At 33.8% G+C, this 16,579-nt stretch overlaps 3 protein-coding genes across 5 annotated transcripts; all 3 read right to left on the reverse strand.

The window, feature by feature from the left end:
- Positions 1–2,459: 2,459 nt before the first annotated feature.
- Positions 2,460–3,271, reverse strand: LOC118682436 (angiopoietin-related protein 3-like; the record flags this gene model as incomplete). Its single annotated transcript, XM_070110265.1, has 2 exons — positions 2,460–2,577; positions 2,640–3,271. Coding segments are annotated over 2 exons (690 nt in total), but the record flags the coding sequence as incomplete, so codon positions are not given.
- A 470-nt stretch (positions 3,272–3,741) lies between these two features.
- On the reverse strand, positions 3,742–6,193 carry LOC106614244 (uncharacterized). Its single transcript, XM_070110264.1, has 5 exons — positions 5,888–6,193; positions 5,588–5,671; positions 4,140–4,223; positions 4,005–4,079; positions 3,742–3,917 (listed from the first exon to the last, which is right to left on the reverse strand). Exons 1-5 carry the CDS (start codon positions 6,091–6,093, stop codon positions 3,863–3,865), a joined length of 504 nt encoding a protein of 167 aa, XP_069966365.1. The 5' UTR covers positions 6,094–6,193; the 3' UTR covers positions 3,742–3,862.
- Positions 6,194–7,341: 1,148 nt separating this feature from the next.
- Positions 7,342–16,363, reverse strand: LOC106614242 (angiopoietin-2). 3 transcript variants are annotated; one of them, XM_070109670.1, is made up of 8 exons: positions 16,237–16,363; positions 12,033–12,173; positions 11,553–11,765; positions 11,396–11,479; positions 8,774–8,857; positions 8,511–8,579; positions 7,822–8,454; positions 7,342–7,756 (listed from the first exon to the last, which is right to left on the reverse strand). In XM_070109670.1, the coding sequence occupies exons 3-8, from the start codon at positions 11,744–11,746 to the stop codon at positions 7,705–7,707; spliced, it is 1,116 nt and encodes a 371-aa protein (XP_069965771.1). In that variant the 5' UTR covers positions 11,747–11,765; positions 12,033–12,173; positions 16,237–16,363; the 3' UTR covers positions 7,342–7,704. The 3 variants fall into 3 exon arrangements, 2 of the variants coding, with proteins under 2 accessions (XP_069965771.1, XP_069965770.1); XM_070109669.1 differs by having other exon boundaries at positions 7,822–8,466; XR_011396406.1 differs by lacking the exons at positions 7,342–7,756; positions 7,822–8,454; positions 8,511–8,579; ... (2 more) ...; positions 11,553–11,765; positions 12,033–12,173 and adding exons at positions 15,143–15,322; positions 15,400–15,483 and having other exon boundaries at positions 16,237–16,344.
- Between the last annotated feature and the right edge of the window lie 216 nt (positions 16,364–16,579).

Below are 16,579 nucleotides of genomic sequence, written 5' to 3' on the forward strand. Positions count from 1 at the left end.
ATATTTGCTGTAGAACTGTGTGAACACCAAAAGATACTCGAAGAAATGATGAGATAAGGGCTTATCAATCGCTTTTGTTTCAAGGGCTTTTTCGGTTTTAATAATCTAAAGCAACTATGATCTAGATATTTATATATATGACAATAGCTTATTAGTTAGAGAGGTATTGAGGCTAACCACTCTTGGACAATTGTTAACTAAACTTTTGTGATATCAGCAAACACATAGAGATTGACCAAAACCCATATATTTGAGCACATCACATTTCGATTCCACCTAATTCGCCTGTAAAACGGGTGATATGATGTCCAAAATGTTTCAAAATTAGTCTTGCAATGTTGGGCAGTCCAGTGCTGGGCTTATTCTACCTCTTCTCCTTCCAGATAACTATAATTGGGTTCCGGCAAATTATTTAGCATCTCCACTTGAATGGATGTTGAAGATTGACATGTTAGAACCTTACTGATAACAAATAGATCCAAATGATAAATTCAAGTATATACCTCATGAGAATAACATAGCTCTGATCCGTTCATTTATTGTATTCATTGCAGGATATAGGTTTCAAACTTTCCAAAGAATCCGCTAATGTGAGATACTCACTTAAGTCTGAGGAAATCGATGCAAGTAATAATGACAACTAAGCCCTCCTTGACTAAAACATTTATAACATACATACATATCTGAGTTGACCACATCAACAATTTTGCATCCTTGATAACTCGAGTATGAAACCATAAATAAGAGCTTCCTCTTATCTATAGCTACCAGTATTTCAAAGAAGTCATAGTTCAAAAGTAAAGTATAATAAAATCCAAAGGCATTATAGCGCTTGTGTGTTTTCGCAATTCTTTTAAATACAACTGAAGCAAGTAGAGCTGAAGAAGTTAATCGAGGAAACAATGTAAGATCATATCCGCCAAACAATCTTCTTCAGGATACTTCAAAAAGGTAAAAGCAATCGCTATAGAGTTATAGAAAAATGTGTACTTTTCTACAAAGCGCTGACCTGAAAAGAAGCGACATTAACTTGCCAGTCAAAAATCGACGAGTGCAAATAAAACACTCATGTCGAATTCGAACTTTGTAGAAAAGCTTTTATTTTCAAAACTCCACAATCTTACAAGTTATGCCCAACGTGTACTACTGGCCACGTAAGGTTAGTTTTTTTTTTTGCAGTGAGCATAGGACTTTCCATCTGGTGCAATCAAACTAATTATTGTTACTTCAGAGAAAAAGACTATTTCCCATATATCGCGGCTTTTGCTTTTATGAGCGTTTAACCAAAAGGGGTCAGAAGAGAAAAGTTATAACGCCGTATTTACAAAACCCCGCAATTCGTTAACATTACTATTTTTCACACTATACCCCAGATATTTCTTTTACTGCTGGAACAAGTGTCAGCCGTTCTCATCTCAATCAGATGAGATCAAAAGATTGGACCAGCAATTGCTGCTTTCTTCCATCTGTAGCTATCACTGAAGTAGTAATTCGAGACTCCTACTTTAGTTATTACTATAAGGTTTCGCAAAAGATAAGGCGACTGCTATGTATTTTTAATACCAGATATTTATTGATTTCTAGTAGGTAACATAAATTTAGTAAAAATCAAAATAAAACTTATTCTCTACTTTTCACAGTTTGCATAGAAAGTTCAACTGTACAGCAACATCCCCACATAGGGTACTGCCACCTATCATAAGCGACTGTGCAAAAGCAAAATACTACCTCGGTGAAGAATATAGAGACGGCATATACGAACTACACCTCCCGGGATTCCAATCAATGAATGCAACTTGTGTGACAAAATGCTAACCGAGCAACTCAACAAGATGCTGCACGTGGACCGTGGTGGTACGCAATCATGAGAGCGCGAAAGGCACTTTTAAAATAAGCTACAATGACTTTAAAGTTGGCTTTGGAAATGCGAGTACCGACTATTTCATCGGTTCGGATCGACTCCATGAGCTGACAAGGCGTGCAAAGCAATCTCTGCTCATCATCGACTTTACAATTCATAAAAAAAATCTTCTTGCATGAATTCCGACGTTGCCATCCATTTACCTTTCTAACCAATGTGTAATATTTTACCTATTTTATAGATTAAAAGTGATTTTTTGCAAACTAAAGATGTGTCAGAAATATTCTTCTTTGGGATAATTTCATAAAGCAAATGCCGATATCGAACCATTAAAGCATACATAGAACAGTTGCCATACAAAGCGTACGATCCAAATATTGTGTGTTTGTATGGAAAACATTTCATTTGACGAGATATCTTTACGAGATATGGCATCGGTTATTGTCGAAGGCAGCTTTAAAGTCTCAAAACAAATTATTCAGATAGTACCACTATAGCTCTAGTACAAATTGAGCGATCGAAATCATGATCTTGTATGGAAATTTTCTTATATAAGAAGGGTATTATAGTTTCAGTGTAATCGAAGTTAACATTTTTTCTTGATTTAGATTAATTTTATTTAGTTAGAATATAAAATAATACATAATTTCGGTAATAATTAATTTTCCTGGCACGCCTTGGGGCGAATCGCCATAATGATGTTTTCAGAAAAGGAGCTGTAAAAAATTAAATATTAATCCATTTGCATCAAACTCAATTAATAACTCAGCAAATATACTCAGTTCCGAAGCTGGCGACACATTCTTGGTTATACCACCAACTGCGACCACGCACGTTCGAGCACACACTATTACTTGAAAATGTATCACCCTTGCCATTTGACATAACGTTATACCCCCAAGACGGCATCATTAAACTAACTAAATTATCCACAGCATAATCGTATCGCTCATCTGTAATACCGAACTCCTTAAAAATATTTTCAGTTCCTACAGCATAGTCGCGAACTAACAGAGCTTGTGGAACTTGCTTTGTCAACACATACAAACGATCTAAACCAATAAAATAGTCCTTGCTTGCACTTCCAAAACCGTGCTCGTAGTCAAGCCAACTCCTATGATATATGTTTTCTGTACTCCGCTCACTGCCGCGCATTACTAAAGTCCAAGGGCAACAAGTGGTACATTCACTCCTACAGTACACGTTGAACGGTTGAAAGTTTGGTAAGCTTATTTCAAAAATTCCGTCATTATAATAAGATCCAAGCTGCTGCTTCGCCTCGGCACAATCACGATAAACTCCTGGTTGCGGACAATTCGTTTTATGGCATTTATCCTCTAGTTTAAAGTTAGCTTCCCTGAAAAATAATTCAGCGCCTGAAGCATTCACTTTATTGAGTTCAGAAAAAGAGATACATAAAGGCGGTTAATCTGCAAAAAATGATGAGAAATCGGAAAAACAAAATGCTCATCATATGACACAATGATGTTTAATTTATGTCCTCAAAAGCAAAAATCCAGACTTAGACTTGAATTTCGTCGACCATCCCCGACTTTACTTACTACGACAAAACGAGGTGAGGCGGTTCTTAATGTTACTAAGAGAGAGAGAGATCTGTCGGACACGTTATTCATTTAGATGCAGAACTTCCAGTTTTAAAGTGATGATGTTTGGCAGATAAATATAGAACCCTCATATATATTGGAAATATTGACTAGAAGTCCACATCAGCAGTTCCATTAACCCTATAGCCAATCTATACGGAAAATATACAAGTATGTAGTTGTGCATACAGCATATTCTGATGACCATATTAATCTAATATTGACGCCATCGAAAGAGAAATATAATTATGTAGGCTTTTGCCTAATCCACTTCGATTCAGTTCGCACAAAAAATTTGGTGCATCGCTTTTATCTGTTAATCTCAACTTTATGTGGTACAATATTTAGTCTATTTCAAATCCGCGTAGAAGGTCAGTGGTCCCAGTTAAATTTTTTCTTAAAGGCCAACAACATAGTATCCATAATGTCCATTTCGGAATTGATTGTTTGGTCTCTTAGAAAATAAAGCAAAGCAATTGATATGTATTATATTATGAAATAAAGTGCATAATTTCAATTGCAATTCTTTTTTAACTCACTCTCCTTGCTGTCTGAGGGTTGACCTCAAATTTAATCCCAATTCATCTAACCGCTGCTCGATTAAGGCATGGTTTCTAAAACGAAGAACCGCAGATTACGAGTATGTACATACATATACTTCCATATTCACTTACTTCCGTTGAATACTTTCCATGGCATTCAACTTGTTCTCTATATCGCCCAGGCGAATTTCTAATAATTTTCTACAAGGCTCGACTCTGAGAATAAAAAATATTTTTTTAATTACAACTTGCTTAAGCTTACCATAATATTTTTACACCTTAATTTAGTTTAGGTTAAGAAGTTCTTTCTATTGGGTCTATAACGACTTATGTATATACTCGGGTGGTTTTTTTTCTTCAAAATTTGAAAGTTTATTTGAGAAAAACATATACAAAAGTATACATCCATCCCAAAAGAACTACAATGGCTTGGCAGCCAAGAATCCGATAATGAATTAAGCCAAGTTTTGATACCCTGTACTAATGTGAATCGTATTCCAGTGAGGGCGTTCTGTATCGACCGAAACATATATATAGTAGTCATAGTCTGGACCGAAGTTTACCAAAAAGGTTTTAACCGGTCTTGCAACATGAGGCCGAGGTTGTCATTATGGAAAATTATTGCATCGTGTCTAGTCACGAATTCCGGACATTTTTCTGCAATCGCTCGCTTTAATTTGATGAGTTGTTGTCGGTAGTATTCCCCATTAATGATTTCACCGGGTTTAAGAAGCTCATAATACAGCACGGAGTTCTGATACCAGCAAATGCAGATCATTACCTTGGCGTAATGGATATGGATATTTGGCTTTGTCGTTGAGATACTGATTTTATTATTATTCCTTTAAATTGCAGAGGAGTTCCTTATTCCTTTTAATTTTTCTACTGAATTTCGTTGCATATTACGGACTGGCTGTCAACGGCTGGGTGAGGGGTAAGAGTGGCTTTTATCGCTTTATAAGCTCTGTATGCTTCGTCTGCCAACCTATAACCAGATGAAGCTCCCAATCTTACATTATCTATCTCTTAACAACGACAAATGGAATATAAGGCTCATGTACTTCTCTACGGTCGATCGATTGGTTAACCTGATTTAAAGTTATCGATAACAGTCTTTCCACTATTTTTTCTATAGATTTTGGATGTAGAGATTTCAGTTTAAGGTTGACTTAGAGGACATACGGGCAAAATTTTGAACTTTCTGCCACGGATCAAATGTCTGAAGTCTATTAAATCGTAAATTGCTTCAAATACCAAACCATTATCCACTTTTCAACATTTTTCAGGTATATAGTATATTTTAAAGTAATTTAAGAAAATGGTTGGACCTTCAAGTTATAAGTCGAACCCAAACAGATAGTGCATCCTATGAGGAACTTTTGTAAGATAGAAATACAATCGGGCGTCTGCTGTTGCCTGATGAGAGGCAATACCCCGTTTTTTTTTTTTTTGTTGATGCAAAACTGAGTTCAAACCCACCATTACCTCTTAATATCGGTATCTTTGGCAAAATTAGTTACCAAAATAGGTATATAGTTAATTTTTCAAATAGTCGTAATTTAAAATTTAGTAATACTCACATTTTTTCAACATTCGCAGCAGCCTTAACGGTGCTTTCTAATTCCATCAATCGCTCTTCCATTTTTTCCATTACGTTCTGAGCACTACAGAATGTTAATCAAGTAATGTATTAATTTTATAAAATAAATAATAAAATGAGAGTACTTAAAAATAGCACAATTTTTGGGTAATTCTAAAACAATTGTCTTAAGGTCATTTCTAATCTAAGGTTATTCAAAACAGTCTATTTTTTCCTCAGTCTCCATAAGCCGTATGTGGTGATATGCGTTCTAAGCATATTCTTATTTGTTATTCCTCACCTTTTTAGTATCTCTTCCATGCCATCTTGTTTTCTACCATATGAAGCTAAACTGTTCACCACATTTCTGATTTCATTCCCAGCATCTAAGAATATTGTAAAAGGCTGTTCTGAATCCTTGTCCTTCAATGCCTTCACTCGACCAACACTTACAGTGAGCAAGGTAAATATTAAGTAGCAGAGACACCTTATTAGTTTTTTATTCATATCAGAGCGCTCGCCAGTATTCGACTGGTTTTCGTTTCGTCCAATAAATTTTTCATTGTCAAGTCGAGATTATCACAACGGAAGTCCATTCGAGTTATGCATATAGTCATATTTTTATACCCGCGCAATATATTTCATGATTATAAAATTGGTTTGTTATGCAAATTTACTTACTACCGAAAATATCAGTATAAGTAGACGTTAGTAGAAGGATTTTCACTCGTCTTCCATGCAGAGAGGTAATCAAGTTTCAACAGTCCTAAGAGCTCTAATAAAACTGGATTCATTCTCTATAAAAACCATATAATTTCACAGATTTCGGAGATGCTTGATTATAAGAGATCGTAGATAGTTTCCGATTGTATCGATCATGTTTGCGTGTCAGTTTCTGCTAAAACTTGTTCGAGCTAAGTACTTCTCACAACTGATTAGAGAATTCTCACACATGGAATATATATATATTATATAAATGAATATAGTTTAAATAAACCGAATAGTTATGCATGTATAATGTACTTAGTGTATATAAAGCGTTTCCCATTTGTATTATTATATTTGTAGTGTTAACCGGCTACATTACTATACCAATAATCAGCGCCTGATATAATGATGGAAGCGAGGGCTGGACTTTTATTTATATCCAATTAGTAGGGTTTGTCGCCGATTGACAGAAAAAAACCAAACCTTGCGCATATTTCTACACAGAAAGCTTCTCATCAACTCAATTAGTTGTGGTTCAGAGGATTTGTGAAAGCCCAGCAGAGTATCTTCAGTTCTCCTAATGTGCTAAATTCAATTGAGGGAATCAATCTTTTTATTTTAAGTGCAGAGATATACACCAATTTGAAAGGTATTGGAACGCATTTACAGTTACTAAAACCGACTGTTATAGGAACGAATTTCCTTTATACGAAGATACTGATGCCCTTTGCTTCTTAATTAAATGTCTTCTCTATTAAACGCATCGGAATATTTAAAATAAGGATGCGATTATTTTTTACTCCTTTTTCCAGCAGAGCCGACCTTTAATATCCAAATGTCCATCTTCAATTTCTCAGTCTAAACATGTTTATCTGCGTATACCATTAACTTGAGGTATCCGAACAAAAAATAATCTAACGGAGTAAATTCAGGAGACCTAGATTACGAAGGACAGCCCTTTTCATGTTACCGCGATCTCACCATTTTGTCAAAATCATTTAGCACTTAGACGATTGATATAGACGTGTGAAACAAAAAAGTTGTAAATTATTTCTTTGTAGAGCTCACGATTCAAGGATATGTTGGCCCCATCTTTAATTTCAAAAATGTATAGATAGATTATACACCATATAGTAACACTTTTCTTTATGCAAGAGAGGCTGAACACTACGTACTATAAATCTAATAATTTCTTAGCACTTCATTTCCTTTAAAACCCTGAATAACTTTTTATACAACAAGACAATTTCTAAAATTTTGTATTTCAAAAACTAATACATTATTAAAGTTTTTGACATCATTCTTCGAATTTTAAAGATTTTCACATACAAATGTAGCTGCTAGATTTGTACAATGTAATAAATTGTGGATAAATCAAACAACCCACCAACCGACTCTGCCATGGATGGTTTACTGACATATCTTAGGACGTATCGCCATAAAATAGTTGGTGGAAAAGCGCCTGTAAAACAAAATATATTACAACTATAAAAGTTTCAAAATTCGGGGCCTAAAAAGTTTCCTTACCTGTTGAACAAATTGAAATGCGAGACGGTTTTAAACGGCCAAAGGTCGCATTGATTTCTAACAACATATTTTAATGCTACAGCATTTGAGAACAATTTGGCGCCTATTTTATGTCCCCAGCTGTCTCCTAAAATATCAACGTCATAATTATTCCGCTCATCTCTAATACTGAAATCGTCATAGATGAAGTATTCTCCGGACTGGAAAATTTTAGCCACTAATAATGTTTGCCTTTTAAGATTGGTCATCTTATGCAAACGATCTAATCCGATAAAGTAGTCATGACTCGCACTGCCAAACCCGTTTTCATATTTCCAACAACTGTTATACATTGGGCGCACGCCACTGTTTTCATACCGTAGTATCACAGTCCAGGGACAACAGTTTATTTGATCCCCTTGTGAACATCTCGTTAAGCAATATACGTCGAAAGTATCAGAATCTGACAGCTGTATTTCATGAACACCGTCTTCATAGTGTGAACCAAGCTTCATTTTCACTTCAACACAATCACGAGATATTTGTGGCATGCTAACAATTGTCGACTTCACCGCCAGACTCTGTGTGGTATTTGCAGCCGTTGCTATCACTTCGCTCAAGTTCTCTGTAACTAAGTTATTTCCCGAGGAGCAACTAAAAAGTATGCTAAATTAAGTGTGAATTTCTTGTAATAAACCAGTTCTACTCACCAATCATCCTTATGTGACAAGAATTCCTCTTGCAGTGCCAAATTATTGTCAGATAGTGTTTTGAAGTTACTGAATTGAAAGTTATATTATTTGGTTAGAAATATAGAAACAGACAGTGCTTTTAGGTATGTACTTTATATCACGGTCGAATCAATCAAAGTTTTCCAAAAGAAAATTTCCAACAAATTTAAATAAAGATGCGAGTATGTGTTACCTTCTTATGAAATTAACTCCTTAAATATTAAAATTAATTGAATACTTACTCCTCTTGTACCCTCATGGAAGACGCTAAATTGGTTTCAGTTGATGAGAGCCTCTGTTCAAACTTAGTGTTGAAAACCTGTAATCTGATTAAATTTGAAAAATATACATACATTTGCCAGCATGTTTTAAATAATCCAGTCAAAATAGACATTCAAGATCACATGAATTTACAACATTTGATGAATATGTTCGAAACGTGTTTAAAAACCTGAAAAAATGTTAACCCCCGCGGATAATATTCTATGACTAATTTTGTGAAGATATCACGTCAAATAAAACAGTTTTCCATACAAGGACTTGATTTTGATCGTTCAGTTTGTATGACAGCTATATGCTAGTTGTAGTATGTGGTCCAATCTGTACCATTGCAAACTGTCTTTTCTTTGCATTTTCTGGAGAAACTTTACCATAGTAATGTATATATTCTTTACACCATCTGAAAGAAGATATTTTAACGAACCTACTGTGTTTTTTAAAAAATCTGATAATTTGACGTGAGAATTTTTTATTGAATATTGTGTTTTTTTTTTGTATGTCGCATGACAATACAATATATACATGCACACACATATAGCTAGATACAATAGATCTTAAAAATAGTATATAAGCGTTGAAAATATGAAATAGTTCGCACTAGATTCAATGAATTATTGTACAGCTCGTTCATCAGTAAGTTTACACCAAATTTCATGAAATAAAACATTTTTTGTACAAGATAAAAATAAAACAAGAAAAAACGTTAACTTCGGTTGCACTAAAGCTATAATACTCACCACAGAACTTGATTCCGATCGTTCAGTTTGTATAGCAGCTATATGCTATATTGATCTGATCTAAAAAATTTATTCGGAGATTACATTGTTGCTTTAAATAATAATCCATGCCATATTTCGTTAAGATACTTGTCAAATAAAAAAGTTTCCCTTACAAGTACTTTATTCCGATTGTTCAGTTTGTATGGTAGCTATATGCTTTAATGGTCCGATATCATTCTAATTGATTACGTTACGACAAATGAACGGCTTCTTAGTGAGAAAAGGACAGGTGCACAATTTTAGATCGATAGCTTAAAAACTGAGGGACGGACAGACGGACATGGTTACATCAACTCAGCTCATCATGCAGATCATTTATGTATATATTTTACAGGGCCTCCGACGCTTACTTCTGGGTTTTACAAACTTCGTGGCAAAATTAATATACCCTGTTCAGGGAATAAAAATCTAAAAACTTAGTTGTTGGAATTTTTCACATAAATTTTGAGGTTATGTGAAAAAAAAATATATACAAAAGTTTTAGATCTTTTCATTGCCTACAACATTGCCATATAACTTTTTTTTTAAAGAATTCTTAGTTTTGGCGGAAATTGAGATAAGCCGTTTTAAACCCTCACTTAGCCCTTAAATTATTTTTAATGTTTGTCATTTTATGTTTCGAACATGAACCAACTATACAGAGTAAGACTCACGGAATAAAAGTTCGATGTTGATTCCTAGAGGGATAAAACTCTCTCCAATTTTGAGACTACAGAATGCTCTCGCTTAAGCTCACGTATACTTTTCAGAAATTACCTCTTTTATAGCACTATGAGAGTTGCGTCTGAAATGAGAAATTTTCTATAAATTTTATCTCTCTATAAGCAAGCATTGTCTTTTTCCTATCAGCGATTTTGTTTTTATAACGGTTTCATTACCTTTATCTCTGACTTAAGAATCAACAGTTTTATAGGCACTGCTAAAAAACAAAATCTATGTGTGGCTAAATAGTAGATATGGTTTGAAAAACTAAAAAACATTCTTTTAAAGCAACTCAAACTAAAAATTGAAAAATAATTCTTTATATAAACTGACAGTGATATTGATCGAAAAATGCTTGTATTATTGTAAGAAAAGGGTGGGGTGCTTTGTACCATATTTTTCGTATATCGAGCATATCACATAAGACAAGTGTTTTTCGGTCAATATTACTATATAGAGAATTATTTTTCACTTTTTAGCTTGCAGTGCTTTAAAAACGTGCTTTTTAGTTTTTTTAAACTATATTTATTATTACACAAAGCATAGTAGGAATACTGATGGATGTTAAATTATAACATCTATCGAAATTTGTCTGAAATGTTTGATCAAATACGGTAGTCATATTATTTTATCGTACGTAAAAACTTTTCGACGATGTTTTGTCTGCTCTTATTCAGAGAATTTCAAACAGATAGTAAAAATACTCTTCTCTCTCTCTCTCTCTCTCTCTTTAGTCAACTTAAGTACTGGGCATTCAGCAGACGACCGCAAGAATAACAATAATAAAGAGGGAAGGCAGCCTTTTAGACGTTAATCCTGACCTCAGCAACATTGAACATCCTTCAAGGTTTTTTTTACCAATTATATATTATATATATGCGCAACTCTCAATTTCCAGGCGTTAATGCAAAAGTACACTGATTCCACTAAGCATCCTGGTCACCACTTCTTAATACGGGCTTGGCTTATGGCTGTCTAATGTCGATCATTTGATATTTATAATGTGTTTACCCACACTTAGGTAGAGAAGAGTGGCTGTCCAACGACGCACCTAGGCCTATAGGAGGCCCATTGTGATTTTACCCACACTTAGTCCATACTTACTTTTGATCCATATTCTCAACACTATTTATATTTTGCTCCAACTTCAAAAATTGTTTTTCAAATTTTTCCAGCATATTTTGGATCCTAAATGCAACACAGAGTATTATATTTTATAAATCTGAGTATTTTTGTAGTTAATCGTTTTCATTTCACTTACCTTAGTAATTTATCGTCGAAATCGCTAAACTTCGTTTCGTGTTTATTGACTAAACTAATAACATTTTGAATTTCATTTCTAACATCCAAATAAATTGCTAACGGCTCTTCTTCGTTATTTTGACCGTAAACCATTGTCGGCATCAAAATTAAGAGCAAACAACCGATGATCGTGCTTTTGCGTGAACTGTGCATTTCTCAACGATTTCCAAACCTCGACTACCTTGTGGAATCCAGAATTTTGAATATATATAAAAGTTTTTTGAAACTGTTATCAGTAAGTGAATATATTATATTTAGTGTTATCTTTCTAAAAGAATCGCCTTTGTAAGCTCGCTGTGTTCGTCTTTGCGCAAGAAGACACGAGTTCTTAACGTTATCTCATTCTCAAAGCTTGGAAAAAGACCTTATCGTTTCGGGTATATTATTTGAATTATACTTTCACAAGCTACTTATTTACATATGTACTGATTATACATACCTGTATTTGATTCGCCCACCTACATAGGAGTGATGAAAACACTATTATCCACTACCCGACTCAAATTAGTTCGCTCTATTTTTTGAACATGTCTGTACAGCTGTACGAGGTGTAAGCGCCATTTTGATTTGAAGAATATCACTATAGGAAATACCGAAAATTTAAAAATAAAGCTTTTGATGATCGCCAAAAAATTGGTTCAATAGTACCAGAGAATGTTGAAGAGTAGAGAAGGAGCAAATGTTAAATGAAAACTTTTTGAGTACTAATTTGTAATTCCACATGAAGGAACATCGAAAAATATAACTTCGAAAAAGAAAAATACACCACACAATATGCGAAATGCTATAAATAGACACAACGAATATTCCTATATGAAAAAACGTTGCGCATACCTATTTAGATTTATGTTTTCAATTTCTATGATATGACAAATTTATAATTATGAAAAGCCTTCTGAATTAAAAATCTGTATTACCGGTAAAAACCCCAGAATTCATAATAAAATAAACATTTAGTAGGCTATTTTTCCAACTTATGTATGTGCGTTATGTGAGCAATTGCTTATTAAACAAAGGATAACAATAAAACGGTGGCTAAGCGGCCACATTTCCACTTTTGTGGTGGCTGAGGTCGTAAGCGGGAAGGGGTTAAGCACAATCCGAATACGAACCTATACGTTCGAATCCTGAAACTCATGAAACTGAAATTTTATTTAATTTTTATTTTATTAATTGGAATCTAAGCATATCATAATTCAATTACTTTAATAGCATATTTAACTTCCTGAGATAATTAAAATATTTCAGGAAAATATGTTCATATGTTTGGGTTTATTGCATATTCCTTTATTTATGCGTATTTACACAAATGTGATAATCACACATACATTCATGAGTACACGTACGCTGATGCTTGCTTCTTCTTGCCCCGCACAAGCAATGACTTTTGTCCACACTTTTTGCTTTTTGCGAGTTGAACGATCGCAGGCAAGGAGGGATTGGGGCGCAATGCCACATAATTATTTCAGATATATATTTTATTTATCGAATTTAGTTTAAAAACGATTATAGGTATGCGTTTATGTGTATTTATATATATATATAATATATATTATAGTACGAAAATAATTCATAAATGCATCAGTATTTTTCAATACAAATTAAGCAACATAATAATATACTAAGAGTCCTCAGTTAGAACGCCTCTGTGTATAGTGGCAAGCCAACGAAATAACGGCGAGTTCGCGCAGACATTGTGTTGTTGAAAGTAACCAAATGACGACAAACATACATATATACATATGAGCTCGCATACATATTGACGCCGAATTTTGCGCATCGTGGCGGAGTTGACAAAATTTGTTTCAATCGACAATTTTACGACAATGTCGATCGGCTATGTTGTCTCGTTTGTCCTTTTTGCAGGGCTTTCCTGTTGAAAATTGACTTATGCTCTTTTGAAATATTGCGATTACCGATTGGGCTGCATTTTCATAGCGTCGTATTTGGATAAATGGGCTAAATCGACAAACTATGAAATAATGATAATAAATAAACATATAAAAATACTATATGGACTGTGCTTAGAATATATAGAAGTAGTTAATGATTTCATATGAATGGCAATTTAATATAAATTTTGTAATTTAATGCCATAAATAGTGCATAATATGCAAAAATATAAATATTATTTAAATTCGCTAAGAGGTCATGTTGCCAATTCTCCTTTTTGAAGTGAACATCAGACAAATTCTTCAATTTCTGATTTTTAGCAAATGTTGTGAGGAAGCAGCTTGTGGGCAACATACAAACGCGAGGGGGATGGTAGGATTTTCAGTGATACAAATTGTAAAATTGAAATTTTGCTGATTCTTCAATTTTACTGAAGACATTCAAATTCAATTTCATTCATATCGCGCATTTGCGATAGGAATTCTATATGAAAACCAAATGTGGTTTACCAGGCGCACAGAAAATATAGCGCGGCGCAGAGTTATGAACGAGCGCACTTTGCTTTGAAGCAGACGCACGTTCCTTATGAATGAATTTGTTGTCGTTGTAATATAAAATACTTAGAAAATATGCCGCGAGTTCGCTTGAATATTATTGGCCGATGATGGTGCGTCTACGTTTTTTTTGTCACTTGCGCGAGTGTTAGATTTTTTGCGAAAGACATATTGATGGACATACATATGTACATATGTGTACATATATGCAAATATATTTGGACATGCGATTGAAGGAAGGCAATTTCAAGAATATTCACATATAGACATATAAACATTGAAGCAAGTAAACAACAATAGCTGTTTTAGTTTACAGATTAGACAAAATTACTCGAATATCGTCTGTGGTGCTGCTTGTATAGCACACTTCCTTATTGGAATGAAATGTTTTGCCTAAGTTCAAATCCTATCATATTTTTATATATTATACTATTTTTTATTTTTATAACCCTTTTTTATGAAATGATATTTGAATTCTATTTTAATATTATTTCCCTGATTATTAATATTTTCCTGTCAGAAGTCAATTTCTTTCGTTTTTATTATTTCAATTTTTGTTTATGCGCATATCAAAGAACATCTGTGCATATGTATGTGTATACATTTTGCTTATAGAGTGGTGTAGTTCGTTTCGTACCCTGATAGTTGTGGTGAAATTTTATTTTTCAATTTGCGCGTTTTCGATGTTCCTCCATCGTAATTAACATTTTAGTACTGCTAACATTTGCTCCTTCTCTATTCATTTACGTTCTCTGATAGTACTAAGGAAATATTATATTGTATATAACCGTTCATTTATTCACTTCACTGAAACTGCCGAACTCGCATACGTTCGTGTGAGAGGTGCGATACGAACTTACCAGAGAGTTGACATGGAAGCATTGTATAAATCTAGGCTTATACAATGCATGGAGTCTTTATAAGTATCATGCCGCTCCTTCGATACGTCACATGACTGTTATACCCATACGTTATAGGAAAGGTGAACATTTTTACAAATTTAAGGACCATCCATGAGAAGACCACCACCGGTGATCAACAACCCAACGATGATCTCACTAAATGCACTGATTTCATCAAGAAATTCACTTAGCGTCAAAAATTTTGCGAAACATAAAGATCCAAATTTATTATTATTATTATTAATTAACTAGAATTTTAACAAATTTCTTTTATCTTTATATTGTAGTACCAATATTCTCCTTCTCCAGTGTCAATCACTTTTCATAAGCTACGACTATAACGATGTTGATGATGGTAATGATTTCTTCTGTGTTGCCAACTGAATATTTGAAATTTCGCAATTATACAAATTTTATAAAATTCCTTCTTTCATATTAAAATTAATAAAATTCTTACCCCTCTTGTACGTGCATGGAAGACGTCACATTATTGTAAACTGATGAGAGTCTTTGTTCAAACTTTGTATTAAAAGCCTGTAATCTGATTTAAAGCAATCGATTTTAGAAATATTTATATGTAATTAGGTATGTTTGAATTGTAACTGTACTTTTGTTAAAAATTATTATTCTAATGAGAATATAGCATCAACACCTTAGTTCCAATATTCCGTCATTAAGTGATGTCTAAATTGGTTTTTAAGTGGGAAAATAATAGAAGGCGGTTGCTGGTCATGAATATCACTCCACAATGTCTTAACTTTGAGCAAGAATTTTAGCAATATTTTAACGTTTCTTAAAACCGAAAGCATTTTTCGTTTTGCATCTGTTGTTTTTTTCTTTTGAGATATTAAAATCCGTTCAATCGCCGATGTAACAGACAGTCCTCGTTGCCGTAATATTGCTCCCACCACTAACCCAACACGGCATCAAAAATCGATATATGATGTATGTATGTAGATAGCCAAGATAGTTGCTCTCATCATTACTAATATTTGAGAAGAGGGCCGATGTTCTTTGTCGTTGATAACAAGAAATACAATTGTTATTATAAATTTATTTATTTTAAAAAACAGTCCAATGACTCATTCACTCTTCCACGAATTCAAACTTCAAACTTTAGATTGGCTCCACCTCAATATAACTGAAATTTTTTCGCTATATACTTAAATGTTTCATGAAATATGCCGATGAACATAAGTGAAGTATACTATAAGACTATAAAAAACCTTCTCCTGTGAAATTCAGACACGAATGGTATTATGAACTAAAAACAGAACTCATAGTCTGTACTTACTTTTTTTCCAGGGCAGTCATTAAATTTAGCTCCAACTTCAAACATTGTTTTTCGATACTTTCATCGAAATCGTTTAACTTTGTTTCATATTTATTGACAAAAGTAATAACATTTTGAATTTCATTTTCAACATTCTGCATACGGTTATTGAAACTGTTATCACAATGCGAAGTTATCCCGCATTATCCCTCTAGAAGAAGCGCTTTTATAAGCTATTGTTTCAGATTACGCCGTCTTTACAGAGTTCATGTTTCAGTTCGCTGTTATGTTCGCGGTAGAACTCACGAGTCTCTCCCATTATCTCATTATCAAAGCTCGGGAAAAGACCTTATCACTTTCGGGT

The sequence above is a fragment of the Bactrocera oleae genome, chromosome 5 (assembly GCF_042242935.1).
Source record: "Bactrocera oleae isolate idBacOlea1 chromosome 5, idBacOlea1, whole genome shotgun sequence".
NCBI classification, from domain to species: Eukaryota; Metazoa; Arthropoda; class Insecta; order Diptera; family Tephritidae; genus Bactrocera; species Bactrocera oleae.